The sequence below is a fragment of the Strix aluco genome, chromosome 2 (genome assembly GCF_031877795.1).
Source record: "Strix aluco isolate bStrAlu1 chromosome 2, bStrAlu1.hap1, whole genome shotgun sequence".
Classification (NCBI taxonomy): Eukaryota; Metazoa; Chordata; class Aves; order Strigiformes; family Strigidae; genus Strix; species Strix aluco.
The window spans coordinates 58342625-58361742 of NC_133932.1; the positions used below are offsets into that span (position 1 = coordinate 58342625).

At 36.3% G+C, this 19118-nt stretch overlaps 1 protein-coding gene across 1 annotated transcript in view; it reads left to right on the forward strand.

Annotated features, from left to right (window-relative positions):
• PUDP (pseudouridine 5'-phosphatase) overlaps positions 1 to 19118 on the forward strand; it is a 72788-nt gene that overhangs the window by 20056 nt on the left and 33614 nt on the right. Inside the window, exon 2 of the mRNA XM_074814895.1 lies at positions 7040 to 7258. Within this exon, the coding sequence (XP_074670996.1) occupies positions 7040 to 7258 (219 nt within the window). The remainder of the gene's footprint in view (positions 1 to 7039; positions 7259 to 19118) is intronic.

A 19118-nucleotide genomic window follows, 5' to 3' on the forward strand; every position in this document is an offset into this window, starting at 1 on the left:
CGTCTTCCCCACTGCCTCATCTTTCAGGCACATGGAGATGGCCTGCTCCTGTGCCTTTAAGATTTTCTTCTTGAAGAATGTCCAGCCTTCCTGGAGTCCTTTGCCCTTCAGGACTGTTTCCCAAGGGACTCTGTCAACCAGGCTCCTAAACAGGCCAAAGTCTGCCCTCCTGAAGGCCAAGGTAGCAGTTCTGCTGACCCCACTCTGGTACTAGTTAAATGAGTAGATCAGTTAAAAGGTGCAAGACATGAATATTGCAACAGAATTTCCTTTGGTTTGATGGCCCAGACTGCATGTAGATTCAGCCTGACTGACTGGGTATATCAGCACCACATGCCCTGAAATTTAGGCATGGCTCAGATATTTTGGTTGAGAATGCATAAAAGCAGTGCTTATTTCCGCCTGTGACAGTGACTGAAGTGGGTGTCTCTGTCAGGTGATAAATTTAGATTTAATTTTTCTTCATAAGCAAGTTCATTTGGGAGGAATGGGGGAAATACTACAGCAAAGAATAGAACATTCCTGTTCCTCATCTCCTCTGGAGGCCCACTTTGCTAAGGGGTTTGAAACAACACCCCTTTAATGAGCCCTTAAGTCAACATGCTCCAGGTTGGTTTGTATTCACTGACAAGCACTCATCTGAGTTGTATTCTTTAAAAGGCAGCTTTTGCCTGTAAAACCAAATAATATATATACACACACTCATTATATGTGTATATATAAAAATATGTGGTTTTATGCCTTATATATAAGCAAGCATATAAATCGTTTATATGTATATAACATAATAGTATAAAAAAAATCTTACGGGATTTTAAAGAAGTCAGGTCAGGCCCTATGCATAGATTGAAAGGCTGAGTCTCATTTTCTGGACTAGTGCTATAGCACTTAGGCTACTGTGCAGAATGTAATTTCTGTCACCTGCCTTCCTTATCCCCACTCTTGCTAAGCAGCTGTAAGTGATTTTGAGGTCAGCTGTTAAACTGTTGTTTTTTTCTCCTATTAGCCATCATGGGTAACCATAGTCATGCATTTTTAAACTAGCTTCCACAGCAGTGAAAGTGTGAATGGAAGGATGTTGGGAGGGAACTGCAAGACTGACCTTTTGCCACAAATTGCAAGATAGTTGTCTACTAAAGATCGTTCATTTTAAAAAAGTCTTCACGTTCTCCTTTCCTTTTTTTCTGATTGTTTTGCTAACTTGGGAGCCTTCAGCTCTAATTCTTCAGTGGTTCGGTGGTTTAAACTAATTTTTGCAATTTCAGACCTGTTCCAGTGACAATTGTATAGTTGCTAGTCTTTTGCATTGCCTATACTGCTTTTGTCTGTCTTATTTGAGTGCTGATATCTTAAGGGGAAACTCTCAGATTCCCTCTGAAAGAAATGGTAAGGATAGAAAAAGAATGGGGAATGAATTATGCACCATGCTTTATTCAGTGGCTTAGTCTATTGCTCCCTTGGTGACTGGTTTTTATAATGGTGTTATATTTTTATGTTTCAGTAGTTTGTCATAATGTCAAATTCCCTCTTAATTTTTTTGAGATGGAGCTGTAATCGATAAACTGTGGGTAATGTTGAATTATTCTTTGGGTTGAGAGGGTGTTCCTTGTTTCATTCTAAGTTTTCTGTTCAGAGGCCAGTGGTTTTCCACTCTTTTCTTTTTTCCTGATTTGCAAAACCAGCAGCAAGATCTTGCAAGTTTTGTAGATAGATTTGTGGGTTTTATCTTGGCAGTGGTGTTTCCTAAACTCTGTGATAGTTCACATACCATTTGGAAATGTGGTGAACATACGACTGTTTGAGGTTCATATATTCCGTTATATGGACATTTCAAAAATTGGTTCACTTGTGTAATCGAACAAGTTAAGAGCGTGTACTGCCTGTGGGGAGAGGTGTTGTAGAGCGGCAGGCTTGATGACAGATCTCTTTAGAGCACAGAGCCTTACTGAGAGACATCAGTTCCCTGGCTTTCATGCAGTGCTGCAGCATTTGTTATACTCCCGAGTCTTATAGACTTGACACAACCGGTCAGTGAGCTGATCAGCCGCATCTTTTGTTTGCTGGAGAGAGAGGGAAGGGAACCATGAGTTTATGATTTTGCAGATGTTTAAGTAGGTGGGCATGAAGCCTGGAGGACCATTGACTGAGATCTGCACGTGATATTCAAGACTTGAAAAAGTTAAGTCTTTCTGATAGGAAATCTGTCACTATTTTGGTTTTGCCATTACTGTGCTTAAATCCTGTGTTCTTTAACACTGTTCAGTTGATATAGTGGGAATATAAACACACAAAGACCGGTGTTACATGTAAATCCAGAAATGAAAGAAAATGTAAATGTCATTACTGTAACTCCATGAGTAGAAGAAACATCTAATATTGTGGAATGTTGTTGATCACCCCCACCATTTCAACAATTGTGTAGATTTGTTTGCAAGTTAACACTTTATACTGTGCTAAATGCCACCAATTGAATTGCAAAAAGCAAAGCAAAAATTTCCACTTCTATAACTATGTTCTGGTTTATAATTATATTTATCTCTTGTACCCCAAATGAGCATTTCAGTAATTTGTATGGCTTCTTACACTGTTGCATCCTAAAAAGATTAAAGGAATATTGTGAAAGACTGATATGAAAGCAAAATCTTAGTCATCTGTGTGTTCATTCAGTATTGATGGTGACAAAATCTAATGAGATTTTCACAATCTTGGGCCAAAACCTTGGTAAGAATGACTAACTGTGTTTGAGTTTGTCTAAACTGAATATCGAAGATGGTTCTCTTCTACATATGTACGGAAATCTGCCTTACAGGTATGGGCACAAGAAACCGATTTCTTGAATTAAATTTAACCATTTCTCTATCCCCCATCAAAGTAAAAATCTTGAAGAGTTTAGGTGTTCAGGCTCTGATTTTGATTTACTGGAATATATTGAAAGGTCAGAATTAAAATTCTGTTTAGACTCCTAGCAGAAGGATAAATCATAGGTGTATTTCTTCTGGGAAGCTTAGTGCAAGGGTGGGATGGGTTTCAAGCAAAGAAAAACTCAGAACCAAGGGCTATGGCTATGATGAGCTTTCATGCCTGCTAACCTCATCTCCTTGATAAATTAGAGATTATTTTAAAATTGCAATAAAAGAATTTTAATAAATTCTGAAAAAAATGAAGTTCCATATTAATTAATGAAGACATAATCTTCTGTCTTAAGCTGTCTTCATGTGTAAGTAAGCAGCTGACAAAGCTGAGGTTTAGATACTGCATTGACACTTGCTGTACCCCTAACCTAGATAGATCTGCACTTCTAATTCTGACTCTGCAGTGATTCAAGCAGACCACATGCCAGTTATGCACTGTGGTCTGATGCCAAGTGACCTGTAGGTTTTTCTGAATATGCAGCAGCATATTTTTGAGCCAGATCACAAATTGAGTAATCCAGTGCCTCTGTCATTCTTGTCACTGTATTTATTGTGACTGGCTTTTACACACTGTAAACAGCACCAGTGGAGTTGACTGCACTTTTTATATAGAAGAAGGGTTGCTATAAAACTGACTAAAAGATGATAAGTGGCTAGGGAATGAGTATCACTCATTCCCAGTGAAATGTAGTGAGTGGATGGACAGTATGTCGTGCTGATAATGTCCATGTAAAAGATATATGCAGGGACAAGAACAAAAAGATGAAGAGTATTTTGAAAGGCCGAAGAGAATGAAGCTGAGGTTATACATTTACTGCAAATTGCAGGAGCTAAGATATCTTGCTTTTCCTTCCCACTGTTAGAACAGGCCACTGCCACATGGGTCCAGCTGTGTTCTCCGCTTGCATTGCTGATGGGAGCTAACATCTGGGGCTGGATTCAGTTGCTGAAATTACAGTGTTTATTGCCACTTGGGGTGCTGTAGGGCATCCAGCTGCTCATGAGTAAGGTGTGAGTCTCTCCCAGATTACTTTTTTTAATGTCAGCTGTGTGTGGACGTCTTGGACATATAGGGTGTCTAAGATAACAGTAGGTGCCTATAACTAAGCATTTGAATTGAGCGTCTAATTCCTTTTGCTTGTTTTATTTCATTGATGTGTTATGTTTATGTGTATGCATTAGATCTAATTTCTTATTGTATTGCAGATTTATAGTAGTTTGAAGTTATGATTCTTTGCTATACTTTGATCAGTCGGTTGTGCTATGGTTTATTTCTTGTTATGATGGTGAAAAAGCTAGCCTACATCATATTTGTTAAGCACTTTTTTTGAGATTCCTCCATTTCAATGGGAATAAGAAATCTTGAAGTTGTATCCTTATTTAGTATTTATTTACTGCTTTCTACTTTAAGGGGGGACATGCAGATTTTCCCTTGTCTTCAATCTAAATGAATGTCCTTATCTGTTATACAGGTATGCAGGAAATGCAACTTTTTCAGCAGTGGTCTCCTCAGATTCTGACCGGAGATTCTGCAGTGTGTGTGTGTGCTCCTGTGTGTGTAACTTTTTTCCCCAGATCTAGATTTTTATTCATGTCCTGTAGTGAAACATGTCTATTCAAGCAAGTAAAAGGTCCACATCTATGCTTTTGTCATACAATCACGAGAATTAAAATCACATCGTTTCTGAAGAATTACAAATACGTAGAATTTTGCAAGAGGTTATGTATCTTGAGATTATCATACTTTTCACTGCAACTGAGTTGATGTCCGGAGTCCAAATGCTATGACTTCAGGCAGAGTGAAAGTGATCTCTTTGAAAGAACAGTTAGAGGTTTTGTAAACCAGTTCTTTTAACAGCTAATTAATGAGGAGAGGGAATAAGACTAACTCACATTTAAATTAAATGTAGGCAGTGATCACTTGGTGAACACAGTGAACACAGTGGTGTGTTGACCAGTTTTGGGTTTTGTTTGTTTGTTTTGTGTTTATTTTTCTCAGTAATGAGAAAAGTTCTAAAACAGTATGAACAGGATAACAATTAACTGGTTTAATAGATCTGACTCAAAGTTGTTTGTGAGTGCTCTTCAGTTGGCAGACTGCAACATTGCATAACAGATTATTTTTAGGTCCACAATCTGGACATTATTAAGCATTTCTTTAAGAAGAAAAAGAAAATTCTGTTCACAAGTCTGGTATGTGATATTTAAAAAGCAGGAGACTGTTCAATTGAGTATGTTTAGCTATACAGTTGAGTTTTCCACTTTCAAGGAGATTAACATGTAATTGTCATAGAGACCTGTAGGAAAATTTTCGTGCTTTTGATTCCTTGTTTTGTTTTATTTCTTAGTTTGCTGTGTATTACTTAAAGGGATGAGGATTAATTTTCAATTTTAAATTTAGGGTAAATTTTATGTCCTGTCACCTGCTGAGTTGCAGAGATACAAGAAAAATCAGTGTACCAGAAAAAAGGAAGGAGAGAACCGTGAACTTTTACTTAATTCACCTTCTCAGCTCCGAGAGAATACCATTTGGCCGTATCAAGAAAACTGGGAGATTTTGTTGTTGTTGTTGTTTCTTTTTCCTTCCAGGTGTTAGCCAGCTTAACACTCTTAAAAGCACAGTTGCTTGTGTTTCTGCTCTGATATCTTTCCTGTGTATTTTATTAGTCTTTACTCTTAACTTTTTTCCATAAGTGTCATTGTTTTAAGAAGCATTTGCAAAGAGTAGTATAGGTGCTATATTTTTTTCCTTTCATTTTTAAGCAAAGAGGTTTTTGTGAGCCATTTGCTGTCCTGTTAAACAGTCCAGACAAGCACACTGGGTCTTTAACTGATTTTTTGGCTCAATCTCTCTTCTAGTTACTGAAGGGGAACATGGAGAAGAGCACTCTGTCAGGCAGCAGAGTGTGTCTTCTGCACTACTGCATGTTCACATGATGGTAGGTGTGATGATGGGAAACAGCCCCTATGTTTCTCATTCGATTTCAGATTGGAATCATCAGCTAATCTCAGGACAAGCAGACTACTGTGGTTAAGTGGCAAGCGTTTGTCAGACTGCAGGGAAGATCCTCATGTATATTGTAGTCATTGGCTCTGCTTTTCTTTCTTCAGTCTGTCTTCTTTGTAGTGTCTATGTTAAAACTTAAAGTTTAAATTCTGTTGCATACTTATATATTCAGAAAGTAAGGCAATGTCTGCATGAATAATGTCACTGTTATCCCTATAAAAAATATTTTTGCATGGCAAATGACATGTTGATAAGTGAAGTCCCCAATTTCTCTAAATAAATCTCATAAGAACAACTACTTTCTTTCCTCATTTTTGCCTTTCATTGCTAAAGTGATAATAATAAACATACCTTTAAAGATACAGAAGGCAGGGACATGCATGAGAAGGAAATTAAATCATGTTTAACAGCAGTTAGCTGGCGTTTCAAAGGAGACTACTTAAGAAAGATAAAGAAACTGCTAGAGAAGCCACTGTTCAAGATCTTTGCTGAAATGAAGCCAAGAGTCGAAAGGACTTTTCTTCCCCATGTTAGTGTTAAATATTACTGACTTTCTTTTTAAAAGATTTGTCAGGGGGGAAAGACAGGAGGGACTGTTTGTTTGTATTAAAAAAAAAAAAAATAAAAGGTTTGAAAACTAAAACCACCTTTGACATAGAAGCTGATAGTTTCACTGGCAAAATTCAGCCTGAAGTTTACTCTTGCCAGAAACCCCCTGGAAATATAATCGGGTGTGTCCTGCTTCAGTAATCACATGTAAATGCAGAGGTGCCAGCAGCACTGTAATAATGACTGTAGTGTCTTTGAAGGCACTCTGAAGCTTCCGTTCAAAGACACTCTTAAATAATTAAATCTTTTTTTTTTCCAATTTACATGGAATATGTAATGACATCCCCCAAGTACCAGATTTCCTTCCCTTCTTTTCTCTCATGCAAAGAATTGAGTATTTTAATTAATGCTTGTGTATAGTGTATAGTAAAGAAAGGTGATGAAAGAGCAGGTCCAGATAGTTCTTTGTTATGACCCTCAGTAACCTTTCTTAACACAGAAGTGAAGACTGGCTGCTCAGCTGGCTATACATGGTTTTAATATATATATTTTTTTATTATATTTTTGGCAGATACCGAGCGTCTCTACACAGTTGTGTTTGAGGAGATCTGTACACGTTTTGGAAAGACCTATACCTGGGATGTGAAATCCCTGGTCATGGGTAAAAAAGCCCTAGAAGGGGCACAGATTATTCGAGATGTTCTAGATCTTCCAATAACTGCAGAAGAGTTATTACATGAAAGTAAAATGAAGCAGGAGAAGATATTCACTACTGCTAAACTGATGCCAGGTATATTCCTTTTCAATATTTATAAGCTGTTTTTGGAATTACTTAAAATCCTAACCAAGGTAGAAGTCTTTAATCTGCCTTCCATAAAACAGTTTCTCTTACAGATTAAGTTTCATCATTCTTGTTTTAGCAAGTTTTACTCAAATCTATCTGTTATTTACCTGTTAAAGAGATACTTTACCTGTTAAAGGGTACTGAAAACTTTTTTTCTTGTGTACTTGGAGAACAGCTTTTTTTCTATATGTTCTAAAAGAAGAAAAAAGACTAGGTAAGTATGCATAAATTCTGTTTTGTAAACCAGACATTCTTTATAATTGTTGTTGGCAGCTGTGTAACTCAGCAAGTTAGTTTTCTCTGGCTGTAACTGTAGTCCAACTTGGTTAAGCACAAATACACTTTTAAATGCACAGGGAAATGTATGGGCCCATGGCTTCTTTCAGCTGGGATTAATGGCACCTAACACAACACTGAAATTTAAGCATGGTGTGTGAGCCAGCTGTGTGACAGTGGAGAGGGAGGGTTTCTCAGGTTACCCTATGACAGGTAAGTTTCATCACCTTCTGAAGATACATGTCTTTTACCAGTGATTGTGCAGGAATCTCAAATGAGTAGCTTAAACCAGGTACCTCAAGATAAGCAAGAGGATGAATCTTGCCTGTGGTGCAAACTCATACTTTTATATTCCATTACATTTACATCTGAAATGCTTAAGAGAAAAATCCTCAGCCATGCAAGCAATACCTAAAGCTAGGATTGCTTTTTGTACCGTGTTAAACTTCCTGAAGCAAATATCAATAATTTATGAAGAAAAAAAAAAAGGAGGAGGGAGTAGAGGGGGAGGAATAAAAAAAAGCATTAGAAATGAAATAACTACATGTCACTATAACAAGTCTAACTGTTATATTTTTTTCTCTTTGAGTGTGTACTTGTTTTTTCTGACAGTCTCTACAGCGTATTGATGTTTTAATTTTTAGAAACTTTTTTATACCTAGTTTCATAATGCATTAAGAGGATGAAAGTTAAAAAAATGTGATATATTAGGAATAAATAACAAGCAGCAAAAAAAAAAAAAAAGTGTAGGTTTTTTAGGTAGCTTAAAAACTTGAGTATTTGTGCAGCCAACTTATTTAGTTACCTCTCTGATGCCTTTTATATGCAAGATTTTTCAAATTGCATCTTTCTCACTTACAGATCTACCTAAAACTGCAAGCCTAGTTAAACTCTCCAGGAAAACAAGAAGGATGGAGGGATGTGTTTTTCATTTTTCATTTTAAACTTATGGGACTAACTTTGCAGCTATATCTTTTGCAAGACAAACAAAAAATCCTAATCTGGGCTCAGAAAATGCTAGATGGACAGACCGGGAAAAACATTAGGAAGCACAGAGAGGATTTGCTGTACAGTAACAGCATGGGTAATACATACCATTAAGTGGATATTTTATGCCTGCTGAGGATTGTGATAATGTGGCTGAGCTGGCTTGAATAGAGTTGTAGAGAGGTGATGGAACAGATTAGCTGAAGAAAACGTGAAGTTTTGCACTGTTCCTGCCTTCAAAAAGTGAATTCTGGGCTCATTGAGGCTGGGCTATTGTAGATGAAACAAACAAAATTCTTATTGGGACAAGCAAGTAAACATTTTTATCATTACCAGAATTGTTCAGCTTTTCAGTTCAACTAAATACATGTGATAACTTTCTTCAGGCTATTTTCTAAAGCAGAATTGATGTGAACTTAAATACTTTATGCTCACTGGCCATTGTGGGGAGCAAAGGCAGACTTGGTCACTGAAGTAATGGAATCTGTACTTTGTAGTACAGATGGTAGCAGCACATGAGATACAAGTTGAATTGCCATGAATTTTGAGAAAAACACGTTGATGTCAGCTAATAATCTATAAAGAAGTGTCTACAGCTACTTACTATTTAGTGTCTTTAAGGACTAACCTGTTCTTCAATCTGATACCAAATTTTTTTAATCTGATACTTGTCTTTTGTCCTTTTGTATCTTCTGGGGCTATTTATTAACGTAATCCTTGTGGATTTATTCTACAGCCTCTTAATGTTCTTTAATTAAGAATGGACTTCATGCAGGTGTTGTGTAAGATGTAAAACCGTGGTGACATTTTGAATTTACAGTGTTCTTTGACTAAACTGACCTTTCAGATAGTTACAGGTAAATACAGGAAAGTGAAAGTTAATTGTCATATTTACTAATGGCGTAAGATGACTGACATGCTGAGTCTCTGGCCATGTTTTGGCAGTTCATAGGCAGGTAAGGTTCTATTTTTCAATACATTTCTACAGTTTTTCTAAAAAATAAGATTCAAATTTGGTTTGGTGGAGAGCGGTGCTGAATGATGGCCAGTGATGATTGAAAAAGTGACTCAAGCAAAGCACACTTGTTTCTGGACATGGAATGAACTATGCACATGTTTGTGCTGGTGATGATAACTCTGTTAATTCCCAAATCAAGCAATTGACAGTTATGTCAGTGATGGTTAAGGATGATGTGAAAGTTGTATGAATATATGATTGGCAAAGCAGTTTTTTGCCTGACAGGCTATATCACAGCCATGCCACTTAATGTACCACAATTCTGAGACACTAGTGGTTGATGACGGAGTTTTGGCTATTTCTGTATGGCTGGACTGACTTAACAAGCTTCGATATGTCAGGCTGTGGTCAAAACACAGATTTCATCTATGAAGAGTATATATCCATTTCTAATGTGGAATTTTCTGATAACTATTTCAGAGTTTTTCAGTTAGATTCATTTTTAGTTCTGAAAGAATCTTAGGGAAGGCTGGTTTTTATTTCAGTGGAGAAGGGAATTAATCCAAGACAATGCTAACAAAATGACAGGGCTGCCGCTTGTGCTGCTTTTCTAAATATTTTTGTCAGGGTACAGACATAGTCATCTGCAAGAGTAACATAGTAGGCTTTCTGGTTCTGCAAATATAGTACTACATTGCAGGGAAGTTGTTTGTCAGAAGAATAAGGAGTGACAAGTGAAGCAGAAGAAAACCATGCCTATATACGTTTACCTATACATGTATAGGTGTGCTTTTGCTTAACATAAACCCAAAATATACACAGAGCCAGAAAAACCTAACTCTTAAGTTACACAGCTGCCAACAGTTGCTACAGTCATCTCAGGGTTATGAAATTAATGACATTCTTTCACAGCAGTCTGTTTTTTGGCTTATCACCATCATGAAGCACAGATCCTTAAGGATTGTGTGATTGTGTATACCTTTCAGATGTCTTCCATTCCTGGGTCGTTTTCATGATAACTGGGATTTCTTTGTTGCAGCTTCTATTCAGCCAGTGCAGAAAGTGAAGTGGAAACTATTTTCTAGTTCAAGTACAGTTGACTGTCTCTAGCAGACAGGAGGAGGTAATTTCATAGCTCAGTTTTAGTAGCAAATGAAGCCAGTCAGAAGTCACAGAAAGAGAAGAAAGAAAACCAGTTCAAGTTCCAATGGCAGCTCACTCTAAAGTCATATATATTTTTTCTCAAACAGTTCCACTCAACCAGCAGTCTAGTTTGCTTAGCTATTGTTTCCTTGATTCATGTTGTGCCCTTAACAGTTAAACAGACTTCCTACCATGTTATCTTTCCTTTTCCTTGCTATTATTGTTTTAATGGTGGGAAACTCTAGTGAGTCCATGCTGTGCTTAGTGAGCCTGTAACCCCTAAAGATCAATTAGCTACAAACTCAGAATGATGCTGTCTGGCTGATTTCAAACATTTGGCCTTTGCATTAAATCCTAAAGGATTGCAACACAAAAATGCTTTTGCCAGGAGGTCAGCAACACAATTGACAGAGAATTGTGTAAAATCTAGTACTTACATTTTTTTCCATGGCCATGCATGTGTCAGTATGTCCAGTCTAGAGAGATTATTGATTTGTTGAACAGGGAGTCTCTACCACCAAAAGGATCTCTGGTACTTTTTAGAGATAAGTAATAAGATGAGAAGATAAGAATTCTTTATTAATAGCCAATACCTTAGAAATTGGGAAGTAGGTTATTAGTTTCCACCTCTGCTTTTGTAGCTCAGTGAAAAAATAACATACCATTACAGATAGCATTTTTAATATCTCAGAACAAAAAAGAAACAGGTGGATCTGAGATTACGTTTCAATAGTCTCGTCATATTCATGGCAATTACACCAAGTGGTGAACAGCCCCACCTCTGTCACACTGTCATCTTCACAGCAGCAATGCTGACTTCACTTGAAGATTGAGAGCAAGATATTGAATAGTGCTATGCTGATGGGCTTGCAACTGTGGTAGCATACCAGACTACATAAAAGTATTTTTTAATCAGTTTGTGATTTAGGTAAACAGACAGCTGCTTCTTGTTCTATGTGAGATTGTTTTTTCTTTGTTGGGTGCTTTTAGTGTTCAGAGGCTGCTGAGATTTTTACCATAGAATCACTTTTATGAACTTAAAGAATTATCATCAAATTGGCTAGAAATCTAATCAACTTGACAAATCTCTCAGTGGTAATGTTAGCTTTTCTTTGATTAAAGACAGTGATGAAATATTGGAGGGCTTTAAGTTTGGTCTGGTATCACATTCAGTGTAGGAACTGTAAATGATTTTGAAAGAGAGTAAGAGTCTTTTCATGCAGAGGCTATATTTATCTTTAACATTTTCCATTTGTGCACAACTGGACATAAATCATACAAGACATGTACAATACATGTACACAGTTAATTTCATGCATGGAGCACTTTGGTTTCCTTTAGTCTTTTTCTCAGTAGTAAATCTTTTCTTCCAAATACACACTGAATGCTCTGAGACAGGTTTTGTGTAATGTTACAGCAAAATGAAGTGCGCTTGAATATGGGTTTCTAAAGAGCCTTGATTTTGGTGCCCCAGAGGTCAGGTGTCCTCTCTGTTCTCTGTATCTCTCTCTGATACAGTTAGCTTTCTACTCAAAGTAGAAAGCTAACTGTATCTACATGGCAGTGAATGAGGAGGAACACTGTGATAGATATGTATGAAGATCTTAGAGGGAGTGCTGAAAGTCTGAAAAAAGAGTGTGAAGTTGTATTTGGGCTCATAATTTATGTGTAAGCTATGTGAAAAAAGCATTTGGTGACTGGTATATGTTTCCAACAAAAATTTCTGTGTACAGGGCAGAAATCTGTTGATCAAGACAGTATTCTCTAAAAAAAGCCTGTAGCCATGTTGTTTCTTGTGCAGAATATGCTGCATCTCAGCTACAAGAGTTAGCAAGTATAGTCATATTAGCATGGGCTACATAGTGTAGAAGAGCTCCAAAAATATAGCAGGGAAAGAGAAATGAAACATACACATACATGAGTGAAGGAAAAGGGAAACAGGGTAAAAGAGGTAGTAGTTTAATAGACTGGTCAAATGTGATACAAGAAGGAAAACAAAAAATCAAAAATTAATATTTTTTTGAAGAGAGTAAGTAACTCAGATTAAAAAAAGGAAGAAAACTCAAGCATAAATAGATACAATAAGATATGCATAGAAAAAGATTTGGTTGCCAATGAAATACATGTTTTTTTCTTTATTAAAAAGAACTTTGTGGCATGTTTCAATACCCACCCCATTTTTCAAAGAAGCACATTTCTTATCAAAAAGTATAGGGAGAGAATCGTTCCTTTGGCTTATAATTATGTTGACAATAAAACAAATGTGACTAATAATACTTATGATTAAATTGTCAAATGAGAGTGGCCTCTATAGCTTATTGATGTAAGGAGAATGAGTATCTCTTCAACAATAAAAATTAATTGGAGACCAAATTACATACTGCAATTACAAAATACAGACAAAAAATAAGATTAGCACAGGAATTTAACTGGATAAATAATCAGATATCCCGTAACTAGCTGGGGACGGGAATAAGACAATTTAATAAGTAAAATGTTCTAAATAAATTACTTTTTCTAAAGTATTTCTGTACTCCCCAAAACTATGTCAAAGGATAAACAGCAGTTGCAGATAGCAGTAGTGTTATTACTATAATCATAATGATTTGAGGCCTATATGAGAGAAGGTTTTAAATGAGAAGTAATATCTTTTATAAAACTAACTGAACTGTGGAGAAGCTTTTGGGCATGGAAAGTCATCTTCATATAAGTTTTAAAATACCCATTTGCTATTTGGGGTTTTTTTCTTCACTATGAGGGTGGTGAGGCACTGGAACAGGTTGCTCAGAGAAGCTGTGGCTGCCCCCTCCCTGGAAGTGTTCAAGGCCATGTTGGACGGGGCTTTAAGCAACCTGTTCTGGTGGAAGGTGTCTCTGCCCATGGCAGGGGGGTTGGGACTATATGATCTTTAAGGTCCCTTTCAACCCAGGCCATTCTGTGATTCTGTGATTCATTCTATGATTCCGTGATTTGAGTTCACATATGTTTGCTTTCTGAAAAACCAACTATGAAGGGGAAGACACAAAATAGTAATTTTAAGTCTATTTGAAGCGTTTATCATTTTTATACAAGTAGCCTTTACCTTACTGTAATAGCTTAACTTGAACTTTCACTTGAATCTGAAAATGAACAGGCAAAAATCTATGGAAACTCCACAATATAGCCAGATTTCACTGACTACTTGATGCTTTCATTTAATTAGTAGAAGGAATATGCTGGATTTATGGTGTTTTGTTTGGGGTTTTTTTCATCATTTGCTACCTTGAACTAAAGTAATCCTACATTATACTATATCTCTGATTATTAGATGTCCAACACTGTAATTGAATAAGGACAACACTCATTTGGAATAATTTAACATATTAATATATATGATGGCTTTCTGTTCCAGCTTGCTCAAAACATTCTTAAGTTGGTTAACACCATAGTTAAATTAGTTGGAAACTCTAAAGGAATATTATCTAAGATCACTGGTGCAGAACTAAAAGCCCTGTGAGCTGTTTGGGTTTTGTTTGAGGGTAGGAAAAATGGGGATGTGTCTGCTACATGGCCTTCCTAATAGAACATACTGGCTTTCAAACTACAAATTTTTAAAAAGACATAACTCACATATACTCTATTGCCCACTGATTTACTGTTTCTCTTCCTGGGATTGCATAATGGTTAAAATACTGTTAATTAGAAATTAGATCTAATTAGTACCTAGGTGGCACCCAAGGCAGGACTAAAGAGATGCAAGAGAGGTATAGTATGCTGTGACGTTCATGAAAGGATTTGCTACTGAAAATGCCACTGTTTGTTTATTTGAGGCCTCCTCAGCCAGGTAGGAGCTCCTGTAATGTAATTTTAAAGCTTAACTTTCATAAAAGCTACCTCCTAAATTTTAGAATACTGACTTCTTGTGGTTATGTTTACAGTGTATGCTTTTTGCCTAAGAGAAGGCCTTGGGGACTTCTGTTCATTTTTTAAGGGCTTTTTCTTACATAGCTTATGTTCATCTTTTTAGGATTGAAACAGACATTAGAAAAGACAGTGAGACAGTCTGTGTAGGCCTGCACATTTATGTCACCTTGTTCCTGCACTCTGTGCTGGCAGTACACAAGCTGGCTGTATTGCTGAAGCCATAAGACTGTAGGACTTTGTGTTATAAGACCATCAAACAGTAGATTTTTCAGGTTAAGGTACTGGCAGAGCTTAGTGTGTGATTGTCTGCATGATGGTGCAGTTATGCCTTCAAATGAATTGACTGCAAGCAGAAATATGAACACCAGAAATCATTCAACTGGTGAACAGAGGAAACTGAAATTATGGTTCAGTGCTGAACTTGCATGAGTAAACCTCTTACCTATCTCATATGTTTGCCCGGTTTATTATGGAGGTCACTTTCCTTGAAAAGCATTTTTACACTCTGCTATAACATGTTCATAGAAACTTCACTTTAGAAAAAGAGAAAAATTAAAAATGCTTTTTAAGACAAAAGTTTGATTGGAGACTTATATTAGGAAAAAAAAAATAAAAAGCTTTATATTATCTCTTTATTTGTCTGGAGGCATTTCACAAGAAATACATCTGAATCTGGAGTTCCAGAAGCAATACAAGTTAAGAACAGTGTTCTGTTCAGTGGTAGACAAACACAGGAAAAGGGATGCTGCAAAAACTTGAAAGTGAATCAAATAAAATGTAGCAAAAATTTATGTGTTGTTCACTGTTGTGAGGTATTCTGTTTGATACAGAGTTCATGTTTATATAAAGCCTAACAGAAAATAAAAATTCCCTTTGTTTTCCATCAATTTCAATTAGCTCTCAGAAGTTATGGCTTGTTAATTTTCACTTCATAATGAATAATGCCATTTGATTATAAAATGTGATAACTGAAAAAAAATCATGTAGAAACTAGTGTTGTGATAGCATATAAATAATTAGATAGGGCTTATCATTAGATGATTTTAGCATAGCGTTATTTGGTTTCCTGAACTCTTATTGTAGGTTTGTATTAGTCAATGAAAAGGAAAATGCAACAGTTAGGCCAAGGGTTTTGTTGTTTGGTATGTCTTAATTTTAGTTTGTCAGTAGATCCAATGTATTAGTCACCATGGTTTCAGCTGAATCTAAAGAGAGCAAACACCACATTGGGAGTCTAATGGAGGAATAATATTTCCTTTTTTAAAAAAATACAATTATATATATTATATATGTTTTTCTGCAACTTTCAGAACAAAAGTGATGGTCTCTTCCTTTAAAATGCATCTGTGGTCTCAGAAGAAATAACTCCTTCCTGTTGGTTTACTTTTCTTTCCCCAAAGTTAGCTTCATTGACATTTATGATTAATCAGGTTTTAAAGATGCTGACATTGAAAGTTGATCCTCCTTTTCAGTTTCTGTAGCTAAACTCAGGTTACAATTCTTTTCACCTGTTTTTCTTTCCAATAGTCACTGATGTTTAACTATTACATTTAGAATATAGTAAACATATATCTGTTCTAAAACTTAATATTTGAAGAGACAGAGGAAAGAAACTTTATTTACCTTTTTGATTATTTGAAATGAAAGAGTACATTTGGAAATAAAGATAGCAATGTGGGATATTTATTCCTGGGGTTTTTTTATGATTACTTGAAGAATTTATGTTGTACTACCCAAGATTGTTATTGCAGTGTACCACATTAGGAGTGTATCCTTATGCTGGAAAAACAGATATCCTTATTTCTTTTGCTTTTTCTTTATTTTTTGTTTTTAATGAAAGATGCTCAAAGGAAAAAAAAAACCAAAACTTTCTGCCTGTGGCTAAGCTTTCAGTGGGAGGGGTGGAGGATGGTCCCAGGAAGCCTAGCAGGTGGGTCGGTCCCTCTGTGATGGATGGGCCTCGATACCTTACATGGTAGCTACAAGTAAGTTAGAAGTTGGTGAGTTCACAGGAATTTTCACTATACTTCTTTGTAGCCACTGAGTATTTAACTGGTTGGTTTTGATGTAACTGAAGTCTTCATTCAATTGAAAAATCTGTGTAGCTATAGAGGATATAATGACAAAGTATATTCCAGGGGAAGTTTCTTACAGATCTTTAAAGCAGTTCACCAGTTCCCCTTCTGTTCATGTTTTCTGTAAAAAGAGCACGAGAAAGTTACTAGGAAAGCTATTCTCTTCCTAATGAAGAATTATAAGTTGAATTAGTACAATAATTGTGTCAGTGCTTTGATGTGGTGGAGAAGTGTCTAGACCTATACTGGTGGTAGTTGATACAAAAAAAAAAAAAAAAAAAAAAAGGATTTTGTTGATCTGTAGTTTTTACAAAGAAATAAACCTGGAATTATTTTTCAACTGCTGCTGTCTTGAGCTGAAGTTATGCTCACTATTTTTCCATACGCAATTTAATTTGTTTCCATGCAGCTGATTTTCCCCTTGCATATTTTTTCTAATCTATCTTGCTATGTTTACACATATGCAAATAATATTTTTTTAAATTGCATATTTTTATTAAAGTGCATTTTCTGAATAATGTAAATCTTTGCTCTCTGGAGCTATTAGGGATAGCTGTGCTTTAGCTCCCTTGTAGTGGGGGAAGCCAAAAAGAGAAAGTAAACACACACACACATTTATATACTGAAATCATGATGTGCCAGGTAATATAAGAGAGAACCCTGAAGAAATAACCTTTCTGCAACAGTGCTTTTCTGTGGCTGGCTAACTCCAGTAGAAACATAGAATAAACATACCCTGTGACTGATGAACTGAAGCTGTGATGCAGTGGGACTGAAGAAAATTAGCTGTTTGAAAAGAGCACGACTTTAGAGAAGACTAACTATATCATAACAATGGCACAGGAGATAGGAAAAGTCTTGTGTAATCTTTAGACTTCTTTATATTACTACACACACGATAAATGTTTCAGATTATTTAGAATAAATTCCTTTGAATGCATTTTATTTTTAAAAAGAGACATTTAGGCTACTGCTTTACATTAAGAAATCTTAGTACTTCCATTAATTTAATATGGACTTAACATGTTTCAGGATGAAGACATAATTTGTATCTGGAATTAAAAGTTAACTTGTATTTAGCATCATATTTCAGTGAGAGGACAGAGTAGCATAATTTGGGGAAAAAATGCCCTTGCTTATTATTAGTGTAACCATCTAAGGGGGCATAGGAAGGCTTTTAAATGAGTGATGCATTGACATTAGAGGAGGAATAACACTTGTTGTTTCTGTCCGACTGGAAATCTAACATCACAGAAGTACATGTATTTATAGTTTAAAGGCTGTCTTCAAATACAAGCATGGAGCTGGAAATATCAGTTACTAATCGGTTGATTAGATTCTAGAGAATAGAGAAGAAATCTGCAGAGGGCATCTACAGGTGATATTTCCAGATGGATGGGTTAGTTAATGCACCTGTTTACTAATCTACACACTTTATTATCAGTAGTAATTATAACTTCTCAAATTTGGGCATATGACTATACTTGGGGAAAAATGTATTGCAGATAAGTTGTTTATACAATTGTCAAAATGAAGCAGAAAGGCTGCATCACATGGGAAATGCAAATCAGAGATGCTGGGTGTCAAAGGAAAGTTTTAAGTGAACATGAGGAGTAGGAATGTTTTGAGGATGCAGGGACCAGACGTAAATATGATAGTGAATCAGGAGGATGGGAATAAGATCACTTTAGTATAACCAGGCATGAAAAGTAGGGTAAGAATTCATACAGTTGGAAGATTAAAACAAAGAATTATTCTCAAGTCGGTTCAAAGAGCCAAAAGTCAACTGGAGGCTTATCTGCCTGAAACTAATATCCTGTGTCCAACACAGTTTGGATTCAGGCCAAGAAGGAGAGCTGAAATGATTTTACAGATATAAAGGGATTTTCTCTTATGAATTGATAAAGACCAGACATCCACTCTCATTCTCCATTAGACACTGCTAATTGTTTTGTTCGGGAGAGGTATTCAGCATTTAGAATGCTGCAGCAAAGGAGGATTGAAACCTCTGCATAGGAATCTCAAAACTTGCACGGAACGAAGAAGTATGTTTCCCTCTCACACAGACTGCTGTGTTTTCACTGTTCCCTGCATTAACCTTCCCTAGAAGACTGGATCGAATTGAAGTTTCCACCCATTAGACTTGAGGTGTTCATTACTCTGGGTTCACAGCATTAATAGTTAAAGCTGTGGTATTAACAACTGTGACTGACAGCTCCCCTCCTCTGCCCAGTCTTACTTGCTTTAGTAATTGCAAGAGAGAAACTGAGCTATGTTAGGGGCTGGCTTAAGCCAGTTGGATACCTGCTTCAGAAATTAAAACTACACCATTCAGTGACAAGAGTATATTTCTTTGACTTCGGGGTTGTTTGGTTTTTTTTTTTCAGGAGCATAACTCAATGTAAAAAAAGAAAATGTTCCCCTGTGTGCTTTCCTCTCATAGAGAGTTTGAAATAATAAACAT